This window comes from Hyaena hyaena, unplaced genomic scaffold (assembly GCF_003009895.1).
Source record: "Hyaena hyaena isolate Hyena2069 unplaced genomic scaffold, ASM300989v1 scaffold_1348, whole genome shotgun sequence".
Lineage (NCBI taxonomy): Eukaryota > Metazoa > Chordata > Mammalia > Carnivora > Hyaenidae > Hyaena > Hyaena hyaena.
The window spans coordinates 308305-325935 of record NW_024081967.1 but is presented as its reverse complement, the minus strand read 5'-3'; the positions used below and the strand labels follow the sequence as shown (position 1 = coordinate 325935).

General features: G+C 43.3%; 1 protein-coding gene across 1 annotated transcript in view; it reads left to right on the top strand.

Annotated features, from left to right (window-relative positions):
- LOC120225136 (neuroblastoma-amplified sequence-like) overlaps positions 1–17631 on the top strand; it is a 231412-nt gene that overhangs the window by 82139 nt on the left and 131642 nt on the right. Inside the window, exons 18-22 of the mRNA XM_039223359.1 lie at positions 723–887; positions 3764–3877; positions 4188–4311; positions 14791–14867; positions 15256–15393. Coding sequence (XP_039079290.1) covers positions 723–887; positions 3764–3877; positions 4188–4311; positions 14791–14867; positions 15256–15393 — 618 coding nt within the window. The remainder of the gene's footprint in view (positions 1–722; positions 888–3763; positions 3878–4187; positions 4312–14790; positions 14868–15255; positions 15394–17631) is intronic.

The window sequence follows — 17631 nt, the reverse complement described above, 5'->3', positions numbered from 1 at the left end:
TCATAATTAATCTAAATAATAAATACTTCAGAATGACTAAGAAATAAACGGGAATTTCTCTTTGTAGGATATTAGATGGGAAAAAATCAAGAACCTATTATTTACTTTATAAATGGTTCTGCAGGGGATTGTTTGGCAATGCGCTATGATGGCTTTTCCTTTACCAAATTTTCTTTTGTAAATGCTCCAAGGAGGCACGATATGCAAATAGTGCTTCATTTCCTGATTCTTTGTTGCTAGCAAAGATGGATTTTATTATTTATTTGCTTATTTTTTTAATTTATTTTGAGAGAGACAGAGACAGCATGAGTGGGGTGGGGTTGTCGGGAGAGAGAGAGAGAGAGAATGAGAATCTTAAGCAGGCTCCATGCTTAGCGGGGATCCCAACTCAGGGCTTGATCCTACAACCCTGGGATCACTATCATTGCCGAAATCAAGGCTGCTCAACTGACCCAGTCACCCAGGTGCTCCCCATGGGCTTTTTAAATGAATTTGGATTCTTGAATCAGTAACTAGCGCAGAGCCTGACACGAGGCTCGAATCCCCAAAACCGCGAGATCATGACCTGAGCCGAAACCAAGAGTCAGGCGCCCAACTCGCTGAGCCGCCCCGGCGCCCCAGAGATGTATCTGCACGTGTGATAATTTTAAGTGATCCCGTTATCACTCTCTGCTCTTACAACAGCGCACGGTTTTGCTCTTGCCGTTTTCTTTTTTCTCTAGGGTGATGTCAGTGTTCCCGGCAGCAGCGCAGACCTGCTCCCGTGGGGCTCCGCGGCCACCAGGAAAGTCCTGTCCAGCACCACGACGACCACCAAGGCCGTGCTGCAGGCCGTGAGTGACGGGCAGTGGTGGAAGAAGTCTTTAACGTACCTTCGGCCGCTTCAAGTAAGCGGTGCCTCTTTCTTTTTAAAATCAGTTGTGTGGCTTGTGTCAACCCATCAGCACTGCTTTTCAGGTGTTTCCATGTTGTTACAGCTTTATCTTCTCTAGATCATTAAAATAATCTCTTAAGACATCTAAACCTCCCATCAGCCAGGCAAAGAGTAATTTATTTTACAGAATGTGGCATATTCCCCATAGGGTGCTTGGCAGAAGACACTGGTACAAGATTTAGGTGTGGTTTGATTAGGTGTCAGAATTAAAATTTAGTGGGATGAAAAGGAAAATGATTTCATCAATGCCTACTTGTTTTCGCTCTGTTTCTGTGGGCCACTAGTCATGAAAAAGCACTAGAAGCCGGCAGGGGAGCGGAGGGTGTTGGGGCTGCTCTAACAACAATACCACATACTGAGGGGCTTAAACAACCATTTCTTCCTCACAGTTCTAGAGGCTGTGAAGTCCAAGATCAAAGCTCTGGTAGATTTAGTGTCTGGTGGGGCCTGCTTGCTGTGTTCTCACATGGTGGAAGGGGTGAGGGAACTCTCTGGAACCTCTTTTATAAGGGGGCCTGTTCATGAGGGCCCCATCCTGCTGAGCTGATCACCTCTGAAAGGCTTCAACTCTTATTTTTTTTTTTTCAGGGTATGACATAGTGATTGATAGCCGTATACATTATGCTGTAGTCCCCACAAGCGTAGCTACCACCTGCCGCCATACAACACAGTGCCCTTGACTGTGATCCCCACACCGTACCTTTCCGTGACTTATTCGTTCTGTAACTGGAAGCCTGTGTCTCCCACCCCACTCCGCCCATTTTGCCCATCCCCCCCCCGGCCAGTGCCCACCAGTTCTCGTTTTATTTTTTTTTTTTAGTTTGCTACTTTGTTTTTTAGATTCCACAGGAGTGCAATCATATGGTATTTGTCTGTCTTTGTCTGACTTACTTCACTTAGCATAATGCCCTCTGAGTCATTCCGTGTCACCACGAATGACAGGATCTCATCCATTTTTACGGCTGAGTAATATTCTGTCATGTATATACACCCCAGAACCCCACCTCTTAGTTGTCATGTTGGGGCTTAGAGTTTCGACATGTGAATTTCAGCAGGTGACAGAAACATTCAGTTTTTCGTAGGTGCTCTGGGTAAACAGAGCAGCCTACCAGACTCTTCCATCCATTCTGGAAATGGAGCCCAGGCCAGGCGGTGGAGCGGTCGTGCTTTCCGTGGCACGGGAACCCGTTGCCCCTCTGCCCCCTTCCCCGCGGCCTCAGCTTGCAGCCCGATGCCCCACCGGAAAGCTCGGGGGACAAGGAAACCTGCGCGTTTACCAGGTCACCGCCCTGGGTGTATCAGTGACGGGGACCGGGCGGGAAGCCCTTCACGCACAAAGCCCGCATCTGAGGAAAGCACGTGTGCGATGGTGGAGCCGTGCTAGTGAGGAGGGCGGGGAGGACCCCTTCGGCGAGGTCGCGGGAGAAGGACCCGAGCTGGGAGGGGGAGCCCTGGTGTCTGACGGAGACAGGACGGTGGGGTCCTCGGGAGCCCCTCTAAACAGAAGGCTGAGCCACGGACAGCAGATGCAGAGCCCCTTTGGAAGGAAGGCGCTTGACATCCTTGTAGAACGGAACAGAAAGGAGGCCGGTGGGTACGAACAGAGCGAACTGCAGGGCGGGGCGGTGGGGGATGCGCTCAAGGGGCCGGTGAAGAGGCCGACGTCAGAGCCTGTACGGCCGGGGGGGCGTTAATTGTGAGTCGGACGGGGCCTGGCGGGGCTGCAGGCGCTGCTGTTGTGCGACCCACCTTCACCTGAGGTCGTCTGAGCGCCGTGGCGAGCGCTGGCAGTGTGTCCGGAGGAGGGCACCGAGCGCGAGGTGGTGGTGGCAGCGCCGGGACAGCCAGGGGGAGAGCGGGCGGTGCGTTTCGTGGACCTGCCGATGGGCCGGGCGGTGGGCTGTGCCGCGAAGAGGAGGGCCACGGATGCCCCGGCCCAGACAGTGGGGTAGATGTCAGCGCCACTGACCGGGGTGGCGTGTGCTCCACTTCGGGGGACGGCTCTGTGTCCCCTGTCGTTGCGCGCGTCACCCTGATGGTGATTACGGTTACTTTTCTGTGTCCCCTCTTGGACCTTTTGGGGCTCCGTGTCTCGGATGACATGTTTAGCCCTCTGCCTGGCCCTGTGTCACTTTCGGGAAGTGTCCATTATAGTTGTTATACTGTGCAGCAGTGCCGTCGCCGAGGTCATGATTGGCACACAGTGGGCCGTGGGGTAGTGGGGACGTTAGCGGAGACGTGCCCGGGGCGCCTCCTCCTGGCCTCCAGCTGGGAGGTTGTAGCAGGGGAGCTGTGAGGCAGGCCCGCAAGCAGGTGGCATGTGAGCGTGGACAGGTCCCTGCTAGTGGGGGAAAGGCCTAGAAGCTGGTAGGACGCGTGCAGTAGATCGGTTGGTTGGAGTGAAGAATTAGCCCTTAATGTCAACTAACATCAAGGAACTTGAAATGTTATTTTACGTAGTTTAGACTTGATGCTCTTGCCTGTTGATATTGCTCAAAGCTGGGCAGTGATGTCTGAGGAAGGTGATTCTGACTGTAGGGCAGAAAGCTTGCCGTGAGCTTCACGCTGATTGCTGCTTTGTTTCTGATTCACTGATGTCAAAGGGACCGGGAAAATCCAGAGGTGTGCTGCAGGGTCAGGCGGACGTGCTGCTCTTAGAATGTAGTTGTTGTTCTTCCGTCCTCTGCGGGGTGTCTGAGTCACTCTGACACACTCCATGCAGATCACACTCCGCACATGGGTCAGTGTCTCCTGAAATAATCCCGCCTTCCCTTTCCACCCCCAGGGCTCTTTCATTTTATCCACTGTTCCTCACTTTGTTCTATTTAGGGGCGAGAATTTGGCGGTGCTTATCAGACGGGAACCATAGCCAATGAAGGTCTAGAAAAACAAGGCTGCCATCCTTTCTATGAGGCTGTCCTCTCCGATCCCTTTGTCACAGAGGTAAGGGCAGCGTGCCTAAGAACACAGATTCAGCTGTCGTGCTGTTGTGGGCATTGTAGTGTAAACAAAAACTAAAATGATGCTGAAAATGTACTTCTTTGGCTTCATTCTTACTCATGTTATTCATTGGTTTTATATGACTTGTGTATATTATGACATAATCTATTTAAAACTTTACATAAAATAACATGCTTTAGTGAGAAGTTATTATTCGCCTCATCAGGAGATACAAAAGCCTATGATTCTGTTCTTAGAATATCTTCACAGGAGAAAAGACACCCTACTAAATGGTGTAACTGCTTCTGTCTAGTCTGCAGTGACCTGTGACCCTTATCAGCACGTTCCGGGAGAGAGCTTTGCGGAAGTATTGCTAAGAACTGGAAAGCTGGCAGAGACTAAAACGGAAGGAGAGGAGGTGTTTCCGACAACAGAAGGTATGAAGGAAAGTTCTAGCTCTTGACAGTTTGTAAGTCTTCTTAGGAGATCCATAAGTGAAAAAACTATCTGAGTGAATGGAAGTAGGGAAAAACAAGAATATACATTTTCAGTAATTTTGAATAGCTTAACTTGACACCATCATTCACGTCTTTAAAACGTTTATTGAGTACCTTCTGTTTTCTGAATACTTACTAGTATAGAGGATTTAAATGGATAAGGATGATGTAATTACTGTATTTAAGTTTGTAGTTATGCGAAGTGATTCTTAACAGTGAATGTTATAGAGTGCTCAGTAAACATCTGATGCTTTCTGATTTTATGTGTTAATTAAGAACTCTGAAGTATTTGCTTCACAGAACATAGATGTGTATTTCATTTAAGAATTTTCTGCATGGCAGCATATCTTTCCAAATAGAATTTTTTGAAAAGAATTCATTGTGCGTAAGGTCACCAATGGCATCCTGCCATTTGTACGTTTTTTTCTCTTTTGTCTCCTTAACTTCTTTTTAAGGTTCCAGGGTAGTTTCCTGACTATTTTCTTTCATTTTCTGCTCTGTCATCCTTAGTGAATACCGCATGATTTAAAGGCTGCTGGAGCTCCAGCCATCTTGTCTACATTCCAGGCATCAGTAAGAAAAGAGGAGGGAGGGCCAAACAGTGTCCTTGGCAGTCCTATCCATGTCTGCCAATTACATATTTCCGGCTGTCTCTCACTACCAGTAAATCTGGATGATGCCGTCTTAACTGAGCACATCGATGTATGGGATAGAATTTGGGAAAATGTATATGCGGACTACAACGGCCGTTTCCCCAGAATCCTGATACTGTCACTCATTTTTGGATAATCTTTTCTTAATCGGTATTTATATGTAGTTGGAAAGAGGGGGAGCAAATACCACTTGAATACCAGAAGTTTTTGTTAAGTATACCATTTTTCTTCAGTTCTGAATGCATGTGTTTTTTTTACCTCTTATTTCTGAAATCAGGGTCTCACAATTGATGAGTACATTTTTGTTTGTTTGTTTTTCTCCAAAAATCTATTATTAAATTCATGGCATGTCTTACAAACAGTGCTGAATACACATGAAGAGTATAGTTACATTGCTGTTTGCCCTTTTAATTATTCTTTATTATTTTCTTTTTGTAATTGTCTTTTAAGTATTTTTTTTTCAGTTCTGTAGACTTTTATTTGTAGATGGCATTTACTTTGTCTCCTGAAAGAGAAGCCCTATATCAGATGCTATTAGTACAGCATTTTATTTAATCTGAATGACTTAGATTCAGATTAATGATAAATTTTATTTAAATAAATTTTATTTAATCTGAATGACTTAGATTCAGACCACCTGATAGTTAACCATCAGTCCTACTTTACAGGTAAAGAATCATGTCTCAGAGACACGAAATAGTGTTTTTTGTTTTCTTCTTGTTTTTGTCTTTATTTTTGTTTTGAGTTACAGAGCCAGTGGTTGGTTGAACTTAATTCAGATTCAGCTTTGTCCGATCACTGCAGTGGGTAGTAGGAACCAGCCTCTGCAGGGTGCTGTGTTAGACCCCGAATCAAAAATGATAACAGCCACGAACAAAAACATGCCAGTGTCACTTAGTTGGATATTTTCCATTTAAAATTTGTTAATATGTCGAAGATCTCATTTTTGCAGGGTGGAGTTTGTGATGAGGAGGAAAAAAATCATCCGGAAGAGTAAAAGCACTTCCAAATGGAATTATTGTTTGTTCCCCTTTCATTTTTCCACACATGACCAGAGATACCAGAGGAATAGGAGGTGTCCTCCGTTTCACCCATGTGTTCCTCAGACTTGTTTCTGGATAAATTCTCTCTAATTGTTTGCTTATGGATCAAAGTATGAATGATTATTGAGATGCTTTGTAGAGACAGAATCTAAGAATTTAGGAAAATAGTGGGTTGGATGTCGAAGTGTATCACCCATTGATTGGCATAATAATGGGGTAGAATCATAACCAGGAAGTTTGGAAACATCGATCGATACAGTGTTTCTCTTTAGCTTGCATCCTACATACATGTGCGGATGTGAGTATCTCTCATACAGAAAGCATGCTTCGTACACAGGCTAAACGGTGGCATCACATTGTGAAGGTCTGACAGATGGACGCCTTCTTAGAGCAAGCAGCCCCTCTCAGACTGCTTTCTCAGTGGTTTAAGGCTTCTGTTATTTTCCAGAGCTGTATTTCTCAAGAAAGTAAAGGCCCTCCTGAGGCACAGATCTCTGGGTTAGTAGGCCCTTTTCATAGGGTCTTGAGAGTACTTGACCATCTCTGCTGCACTTGGTAACTGAATGGTGGGACATCCAAGTGATCTTGAGACGTGAAGCTGGTAGAGATGCTATCTTCAGGCGCAGTGGGGAGTAGGGGACACGTGCCTGATGCTGGACCAGGGGTCCCCCATCCGGTGCCTTTTCTCACCACGTATCCTTGACTCACCGAAGGAATGGTCCTTGAGCCGCCTGTGTGCTCGGCACTGTCCCTGTACTTGGAATGTGAAGTCACAGAAGACATGGTCCTATCCTCCAAGGGCTTACTGTCCAGGTGAGGAGACAGACACATTTGTGTGTGATAAGGACGGTAAGAGCGGACACAAGAGGTGCTGAGGTTATAGAGTGTGACAGCCGAGTGGAAAGGTGGCCTGAAGAGCTTCCTGGAGCTGGTGATACTTGACCTGGGATTTGAAGGATGAGGAAGGGCAATGCACATCAAAAGAGCAGGGGGAATTGTTTCATGTTAGAACTCCTTGGGGAATTTTTAAGAAGAACTGAAGCCTGGCCCCCACTATAGACCTTGTATTTCAGAACCTCTGGAGTGCAGCCTATGCCTGAAATATTTCTAGAGTTCCTAAGACAGTTCACTGGGGAAGCCATGGTTAAGACCCTTTGGAAGTTTCACTAACATGCTAGCCTCTCCCCACCCATCACGCGTCTGTTCTTCAGTCCGACACACGGGCTTTCTAAACCTCTCAGCTGGCAAGTCTGGAGAATGCCACCTATACCTTTTGTGTCTGTGTCTGGTCTCTTCCCACTGAGGGTCAGACCCTGAGTGTCCTGTGTGTTTCTAACATGTTTACAGGGCTTCTGAGGTTTTCCATGTGGTATACGAGAAATCAGCCTCTCCACAGTGACAAGAGTGAGCACAGTGTGTGTGTTCCAGTCGCCGGGACAGCAGTTGAGGCCGTGCTCTTGGCGAATCTGAACCTGACTTCCCAGGGGCGTGTGTACTATTCTTAGTAGTGTCTGTGAGATTTTAGTGGGACTGCAGGTGGGTTTTTTCTGGCATGGTGTTTCTTCAAATTGTCTTTTCTGGTGCTGATTTTAATACTCCACCAAAGGAAAGAATCCAAGTCCATTAAAGGATTAAAAATTTGCTCCCAGTATTGTTTAGTAGAGTGGGAAAAAGATCTCAGAACACTTGTGTATATTAAGAATGGATTTTTTTTATATGTAAAGGTAATTTTAATAATAATATCCCTTTATGTAATTTATGATGCATGTTCCTAAATGCTATCAACATTTGACATCTCTTGATAATGCTACTTTATCTGAAATAGGTGTCTTCGGGTACTTTATAAAATCAAATATTTGTCCGAAAGTCAGCAGATTTGAAGAGTGATCTAGGCTAAATGACCCAAAATAGAAGTTGTGAAACTATGACTTCTGACTTTGGTTGAGAAATAGGTCATGATACAAATTAAACTTCCCAATATGATCTGGCTTTTCAGAATTTTTTAATAAAGTTGATGAAAAGCTTTTTCTGGAGACTAGCTGAAGAAAATTGATCATTATTTATTTAGCTAAATGAATGATTTAATGGCTAATGATTTCCAAATCAATATTACGGGCAGCTCTCCTATGTGAATTTAGTTCTGGAATTAGATTTCTCATAGAGTGCTTTCCAGAGGCACTTAGTTTACACAGAATTAGTGCTTGGAGGCTTACGCATGATTTCATCTGATTTTGACTGAATAACTTGTTTAGAAAATGCATTATATTCAAGATTTTAGAACCAGCATTACAAATTAGATTCATACATGCTTTTAAATGTAAGGTAGGCTCCCTCCGCGCCCCCTCCCCCGGCCCCCCACGTACCTTAATGGTACCGTAAAACCACTGTGACTCTTTAGTCATCGTGACATCTGGTGAGCCCTGTCTGTGATCCGTCTACTTCAGATCCTCACTGATAATCTTGTCAAATGTTGCTTCAGTGCCTTGCAGATTCAGAGAGTGAGCAGCTTTCTGTGTGTGGGGTTTGATTTTCCCTTGAAGGTTTCGGTGCCCAGAGGTGTGGCTTCATGTAACGCTAATTACCTCCCAGGGGCTCCGTCTCCAAATGCCATCTCACCGGGGATTGGGGTTTCAACAAATAAAATTCGAAGGAGCACAGACGCTTAGTTCATAACACTGTCTTTACAAATTAGCCACCTTTCTGTGTTTGGGTGATTTACATTAGATTTCCAAGCCTGGGTAAAAAGCAAGATAATGCTGTCTCCTTGAGGGGGTTTTTGTGACCCGTAGAGCTAATTCATGCAAAACATCTTGCTTATATCTGGCTCGTTGGAGCAGATATTTTGAAAATCATGGGTATTTTTGTTTTATACTAATAATTATTTGCTATGTAAAGAAATGGCATGAGCACAGGCAGAGAGTTTGCGTATAAATCATTAGAGTATCAGACTAATTTAGCAGGTGTGTAGGACTGGATAATACCAATTAAAACTGTAAACTAAGGTTGGCCCATATTTATAGAGACCTTGAATATCAAATAAAATTTAATTTTCATTCTTCAGGAAACAGGAAACCATCGAAGAGCTGCATGCCTGCCTGTGTGTTCATGTATGTGTGTGTTTTAAGCTGTTGAGACATGATTACACTGATGCTTGATGAAAATTAACAGAAAATTAGTATGAAGGTACGGTTTCAGAATGGATTGGAAGGCATCAAGTAGGGTTGGAAGGTTGCTGAAAGAGTCCAGTGTTTATATTCTAGTGTGTGGCAGTGAAAATAGAACGTCTGTGGGGAAGACTTTTTGGAAATGAATCAGCCTGCTTGGGTGGCTGATGGTGGGGAGCCGCGGAGAGCGTGAAGTCCAGGATGACTCTAGGATTTTATGGTTTGGTAACTGGGGAATAATGCGCCATTTTCAGAAATAGGAATGGTACTGAGGAGACAGTAATGTAGGGGAATATTTGAGTGGCAGTGTCCCAATAACCGCTTGGTAATGTAAGTCTTGTGAAATGGGTCAGGGCGCTAGAGATTCAGGTTAGGAAAATACACTGAGGTATCAGCTGAAATTAAGACCATAGCTGAGTTCTCCTGGGAAGACAGTGTGAAGTGGGGTTGACAGGTAGGGATGAAATCGTCTAACTGAATTCCCACAGTCAGCGGTTGAGGAGAAGAGGATCTGGTGACACTGACACAGAGGAGGGTCATTTGAGGAGATCTGAGGGGAAGCCTGTGACCCTGAAAGCCAAGGAGGGACCGCGTGTCAGCGCCTTTTTTCCCAAGACTGGTGTGATTTATTTATGTGTTGGCACAGGACCAGTAGAAAGGGACTTTCTGTGATTCCAAATCCCCTTTGCTGGTGAGGAAAACCGCTAACTTCTTCCACAGAGAGGTTGGGAGGAGTCACTAAGTAAGGGTCGGGCGCCCAGCGAGAAGAGGCTGAGGCTGAATGACAGTGAGGATGCGGCAGAAGTGCGTCACTACTCAGGTGTGGTTAGGTCCGCTCTTGTCAGCCTGCTGCAGTCCGTCTACACACTTGATGCAGGAGCTAACTCATTAATAGTTATGATTTATATGAAATGGACGTAATTACCTGTTACAGCTCTGGCAGTTATTAATGGAAGAACCTATTATCTGTCTTTTTTTTTGGGGGGGGGGGGTGGGAATCACAAAGTGTCCTAACTGAAGAAAATCATTTGTTTCCTCAAGTCTGTAGTTTTTGGTGTGGGGCGGGAAGAGGGGATTTCTAGGTGCTTTCTGTATGCTAAAGAGATGATGATACGCGCTGAAAATTAAGGCTCTGATCTAAAATCCAAAATGCTTTAAAAACCAAAAGAACTTTTTGTAACTTGTTTGGCATCAAAACCTGAATTAAACTGACATGAGGTTATTTAATCTTTGCTTTATCTCATTTAGTGTGAGCATTCAAATGTTTTACAGCAGAAATGTTAACGTCTTTGATTTTGGGTGCTCTCAGACCGTGCTGAAGGTATCATATCATATGTAATATATTTCTAGCATAACTTCCTGAAAGTCCAAAACATTTTGAGTTCTGGGACACAGAGTAATGTAATAAATCAGTGGTGGGTCTGAGTTCTATTTCTGAAGATGGCTTCCAACTCACTGTACCATTCTTCCTGGTTTTATAGTTTATAGGTGCTGTTTTAGTTCTAAAATGTACCTGGGATTATGGTTTTATTTAGGTGTGGTAAGACACCCAGACATGGAAATGATGGTCATGAAGGAAGTTTATACTCGCAGATCCCTAGACAGGCCACCCAGGGCCCCGTTGTTACAGCAAATACTCGGTACCCAGGAAGAGACAAGTGACATGCACTTGGGGAATCAGAAAAGACCTGTTAATTTTGCATCGATATCAGCCAAGCGGAGTCACCGCCAAAGGCTGAGCCCAGAGCCTTAGCCACCTTTTATGCCTGGCTAGCTTCTGGGTACTTGGAAACTTTCTATTGGCCACACAGGGTGGAGGCGGGCATTATCAGTTGTGCTGCTCGGGCAGTTGGCTGATGTAAGAGGCAAGCAGGATTACAGAAGCCAAAAGCATTCAAGGGGAGTATCTGGCCTCGGACATCTGGCTGGCCTTTTTTTTTTCTTTTTTTCTTTTTAAATTAAAATGGCTAAATTTATTTACTTACTTTTTCTTTCATAGTTTATTATCAAGTTGGATTCCATATAACACCCAGTGCTCATCCCAAGTGCCCTCCTCCATGCCCATCACCGCCCTTCCCCTCTCCCCCCATCCCCATCAGCCCTCAGTTTTTTCTCAGTATTCAAGAGTCCCTCATGGTTTGCCTCCCTCCCTCTCCCCAACTATTTTTTCCCCTTCTCCTCCCCCATGGTCCTCTGTTAAGTTTCTCCTAATTCTCCTGTAAGTGAAAGCATATGGTATCTGTCTTTTTCTGTCTGTCTGGCCTTTTTTGTTTATTTGTTTGTTTTTTACTGTTTTTATTTGTGTGTGTGAGAGAGAGAGAGACAGCATGATCAGGGGAGGGTCAGAGAGAGAGAGAGGGAGGTACAGAATCTGAAGCAGGCTCCAGGCTCTGAGCTAGCTGTCAGCACAGAGCCTGACGTGGGTCTCGAACCCACGAACTGTAAGATCATGACCTGAGCCAAAGTTGGACACTTAACCGACTGAGCCACCCAGGCGCCCCATGGCTGGCCTTTTTTTTTTTTTTTTTTTTTTTAAATCTGCTCTTGCCAGCTCTCCTTCTTAGCATGGGGGAACACTTGGGTCAGCGTGGAGTCGGAGGCAGAGGCAGCAGAAGCGTGAGGAGAAAGCCTGGGCAGACACCTTTCTTGAGCTTTCCATGGGAACGAATAGGGGAGGGGTTGTAGGCAAACTTGATTGAGCCTAAAATAGATTGTTTGAATAATTTTGTAAGACTCCAGGCTGTAGTTTTCTCTAGTTGTCCAGTACCTGGCCGTGGGGTGGTTAGAGTGGAGGAATATAAAAGCCGCTGGAGAGAAAGTGGTTCAGAGTATTGGCTCTGGATTGGTTGGTTTGCATATCAGAGGTGTGCTCACAGGCAATTTGTTTACTATCTTTAGGAATTTTCTAGCTCTGGGAAGGACCGTCTTTCCAGGATTATCAAACACCCAGAATGTCAAAGCATCATAAGATACAGGGAAAAAAAAAAAAAGATTAACACATTTGTGTATGTGAAATAAAATCTATGTGGCTATTATTCACTTGAAGCAAACATTTATATTTTAGGGTGATTATTGTTACGGGTAAAAGTAACAATGATGATTCTTTGGACTTTTTCCTGAGGGGGATTTTTGCCATACTTTGAGCTCATGGAAATGAACCATTTCTTTTCTCTTTCCTTCTATAATAAGCTTTGTATTCAACTGTATATGTTCAAGAAATACTAGAGATCATCTTGTCAGTTGTATCTTTGAAATAGTATAACTTTTAAAAATAAAACTACTGGAATTTAGATGTTCAGGTGAAGATCTTCTTCTTGAATGGACTTTCCTGAGGACTAGGCATTTATTTCAATTATGTTGTCAATCATTCATTTTATTGTTGTTTCAGTTTGTTGTTGGGTTGTTCTTGTTTGGGAATTTCCTTCAGGGTCTGAAGCATATTCACTGGAAGATCTTCTGGAGTGTTTTCATCACTTGAGGGTGCTTTGGTTTTGGGATACAGACAAATGCACGTTAAGTGGAGTGAAAGGTTAAGTCAGTGATATGATTTAAAAAAAAATAGATCTGACTGGAAGATAGTAATGGAACTGATATTCCCAGATTGCTCCCAATCACAACTCTAAGAGGGATGGTCCTTCAATAGCCAGAGCAATAACCACTCACCTGAATAAAAGCCCCTGGACTTTGAGGAGACTGGGCTAAATTTGATAAATGGGTTCAGATATGTTTATTTGAAAATAGGCTTCTCTTGTGCACAAAGAAGGGAAGTATCTGAAAACAGAATGGGAGTGGACAAAAACTAGGTGGGATTGCAGGTCACTTTATAAGAATATAAGAAAGGAAATGAAAAAGGAAAAATTACTAGTATGTGAAACTACTGGACTTTTTTTCCATCCAAACTATGGATCCTGAAAGACTATTAGGGAGGCATCAAATGGTAGAATATATAAGGCAGATAGAAGTCAAAATGGTCACCCAGGGGTTTTATGCATGTGTGTGTGTACACTATGCAGTTTCTAGACACTAAGTAAATTTTCCACATATTGTGCAGAATGTTCTGCAGCTTAAACTTACATGATTTTTCTTGCATTATCTCCTGGTGTCCCAAAGATACAGCTAACCTCTCCAGCTTCCGGTTTTGATAGCGTTCCAGAAACACACACCCCAATACTGTTTCTTCTTTGCTCTCATAATTATTTGTAGAAAATTTGATTTGGGCTCTTTGCACTATATTTTTTAATATTTATTTGGAGACTCTCTTTTGTCCTAGTGTGTTTATCCCAAAGGGCAGAGACTGATTCTTAGGGCAATGTCTGGTTCAGAGAAGATTCTCATTGACATGGAGTGAAGGAATGAATTTGCAGATGGGCCTTGAGATGAGTAGCTTTTGAGTAGAAAACCTCTCTAAAATAGTGCAATTTCTTGGAAATCCTGAGGCTGACTGGTGGTCCAATTTGGTGTATACGTTTGGAGAATACAGAGGAAATGAGTATTTAGAGAACCCACATTCTTCTGTAAGGCACAGCAGAGAAAGCTCAGATCCCCCATCCATCATCCACGGGAGATTTTGTGTTCTAAGTCCGCTTTTGACGATTCACCTTCTTGTAGATGGTTCCTCGCCTCACCAGTGTCTCATTGCCCAGACTGTTAGCTAAGCTCAGATTATATAAATGACTTGTATTTTAATTCAAGTGAGACACAATTAGGAAGGTAAATCTTCTGGAAAAATAATATATGGTGTATTTCCAAAGTCAAATATCATTTACTTTGGATTATTCACATAACAGTTCTCCTTCATTAGTGCAGATCATGAGATTCTGTGCTCTTTAAAAAGAAAGGATTTACATTGTGATTACATATGACTACCTGGTATTTGTCACTAAGACCCTAAATGAACGGAATATTCCCTTATTAATACAAACCGCACATAAACACAGACTTTGTTGGCAGTGTGCTCTCATTTATTAAAGCCACGAGACTGATAGGTTGTTGCTTGTATAAAAAATTTTGTGGAAAAGGTGTTAGTAGTTGGGATATTTTAAGATACTATATAATCAAAGCAAGGGCTTTTTGTAGAGTGGGATGAAGAGGGACGTTCTTGGAAAGAATAAAACCTGTTCATTGTAGTAAGCAAAAGATTTATCCTAAATTTGCACTCACGTAGCTTTTTTTTTCTTTCATCTTTAGTGCTCATATACTTACAATATTAGCCGTCATTGATACATATAATTTTATAGCACAGCCGGGGTCTTTATAACCAAGAGATTAGCTGTTAAGAAACCATCCTCACTGATCTGTTTGCACTTAGACTTTGTACCTGCACTAACAGAATGTTCTCCTATCTAAAAATGTAATAAATAGCACAGTTTGTCTGAGTTAAGGCAAGAGTATTATTTAATAACATACTTTCATATGATCTGTATTTAGATGGTTTGCGTAGACATTTGTGAAAGGTCTCAAAGATTGCTTTCAAGCTTGGTCTACAAAAGTGGCACTTAGTAACCGTGAATGTGCTATAGATCGACCTTCAAGTAACACCATGCATTTCCCCTCCTTCAGTTCTCTTGCAGCTGGCAAGCGATGCTTTACCAAGTGACATGACCTTGGCTCTTGCATATCTCCTTGCTTTGCCACAGGTGAGTTTACCATTCCCAGGAAAGGATTTCATAAGCAAACAAAAAAATCCCTACTGGGGATTTTTCACCAATAAATTGTTCATTACATGTTTCACTTCCTTCTGATTGTTCTCCTGTGCTGGAAGGACTGTGGCATCAGTATTCAGAGAGCAGATGCTACAATTGTAGCTGAAGTGTTTGTTTCAGAATCTGCCTCTCCGTGCATAGGCTCTGCCTTCATGGTGTCTTCTGAATTTTAATATCGTCCTATTCAGTTGAGCGTGAGCTTGCGCTGATACGATGGAAACTTTGAACATAAATTCTATAGTGATGACTAGAAATGGAATGGTTTATGGTGATTTTCTTAATTTCCTTTCAGCTGAGTTCATGCTGTCATGTTCCTTTCTAGGTGTTAGATGCCAACAAGTGCTTTGAAAAGCAGGCCCACTCTGCTCTGTCCCTCCAGCTGGCAGCGTATTACTACAGCCTCCAGATCTATGCTCGACTGGCTCCATGTTTCAGGGACAAGTGCCATCCTCTTTACAGGGTGAGTCCTCAACGTTTCCACCTTATGAGCAAGCAGAGTTGAGTTAAAGCTTGTCTAACATGGTTAAAACTCATGTTTCCCTCTGTGGAGGGACTGATGCGCTTTGTGTCTGGAATGCCCTCCCAGTGGCTGACGGGGACTTGGCTTTTCCTGGGTTGGACGTGGCAACTTTTCCAGGCATCGCAAGAGATCGTTTCTAATGTTTACTGTGAATGCTGATTCTTCCCACAACTTTGCTGTCATTTATTTTACTTTACAATTTCTTAGGAAAGGTTAAAGTAGTTGGAGCAGAGAAATGGAGAATGGAGTGTTTAGTTCACTGCCCAAAAGAAGATGTCCCTAATTTAGGACAGTCAGCAGTGCAGTTGTTTGAGCAGTGCTGTACTTTTATTTATTTGTAAGCCAGATATACGAGAGTAGTTACTGTGCAGATGAAATGTTGCAACATGTTACCGCTACTTGCCACCAACCTCCAAACAACTTTTATTTCACTTACGAAGTGTGGCCTCAAGTTATGTGTGCATTTTTTTCTGGACATGGACGTATTACAGATGTGACTGGAAAATCAAAGCCCTCCAGGTTTACTTGTATATATACCAGTTGTAGTTATCAGCCTTGGGAAATTATCTTTTTTTTTTTTTTTTTTTTTTTTTTGTACTGGGGTGTTTTTTTTAAATGTTTATTTGTATTTGAGAGAGAGAGAGACAGAGCACAAGTGGGGAGGGGCAGAGAGAGAAGGAGACACAGAATCTGAAGCAGGCTCCAGGCTCTGAGCTGTCAGCACAGAGCCCAATGCAGGGCTTGAACCCATGAGCAGTGAGACCATGACCTGAGCCAAAGTCAGACGCCTGACTCACTGAGACACTCAGGCACCACTGTGCTGGAGTATTTTTAAGAGAATTACTACTTTAAGAGCAGATGAGCAAATAGATCAGACTTTCAAATCCACTACGTGTACAAATAAAAGGTCAAATTCCGTGACTGGATTCTTCTCTCCTGACTTCAGAGCACACTATAAAGAAGTAATTTCACAACCCAAGTGTGTTTCAAAGTTCTAGCTGCCTCAGCCTTCCAAAACGTTTCTATGAATCTATAAGTACATGAAACCATTCCCTTCGTGGCAAAAATTTATGGCTCTCATTCATCAATTTTTCTTCAAAAAGAGTAAGAGGGAGACCATCTAGAACACACGTTAATCTTGCAAGGGCGCAGTATTATTAGACCGGTACTGGCCTCAGGCATAGTTTTATCATGATGATATTTGGCCAAGTAAGGAATGTTTTCTTCTTTTTAGCTACTTAATATATTACTTTATTTTGGAGATTCTGAATATATACATATATATATATATATATATATGTATATATATTTTGGCTTTGATAGCTAGGGCTTTGTACAGTGACTTTATTCCATGCTCTAGTAATTTTCCTTTGCTTTTTTTTTAATGTCTCAGGTGTGTTTCTATGCAAAATAAGAAATTGAACTACTAAAAAATAAAAAGAAATTGAACTGTGTTGTAAACTGAGGGAAAGAAGTGATCTTACAGGTGGAAGTGTGGCGAGTTTCCTTCTAGAACAGCGTACTTAACTGTCTTTGTTATATTAGATGGCGGCAGAGAATGTTCACGGCAGGTTTCCTGGTGTCTGTCTTTCATTAGTGCTGTGTACATACATAAGCAACAAATAATTTACTCCGGAACACCAAGCATGTTGAAACACAATGAAGCTTTACTTTGACCAAAAGCATCGTGCCTTGTTACAAACACAAGTCAATTATGTCCTCAGAAGGCACTTGACTGCAGTTTCTAAGTGGGCGTCATTGGCGCGGGATCCAGGTGCTGAAGTGGGATCTCCCTCCTTTGTTCCCGAGTATGTTGTCTGTATGAAGAGCACCCTGTGCTGCACTTTCCATGAATCCAGAGCATTAAAGGGTCAGTCATCTGGGCACCTCGTGCGTGCCATGGGCTCTGAGCGTTAAGATGAAAAGACGAATACGGCTGCCTGACGCCCGTGACCCCGCCACTTACTATAAACGCAGAGAAGACAGTTCCATGCGTGGGATGGGAGGGGCCGCGCAGGAGAGCCACAGGCCGGTGCGCCACAGACCACTCGCCGGGCCCGTAAGGACCAAAGAGCTGGCTGGAGAGCCACATTTCTGGCCCAGTCTTCAGTTACATGTCTTAAAAATCTTAAAGTAGTCTTCTTGGAGGAAAATTCTACCACAACCTGTATTTTTCCT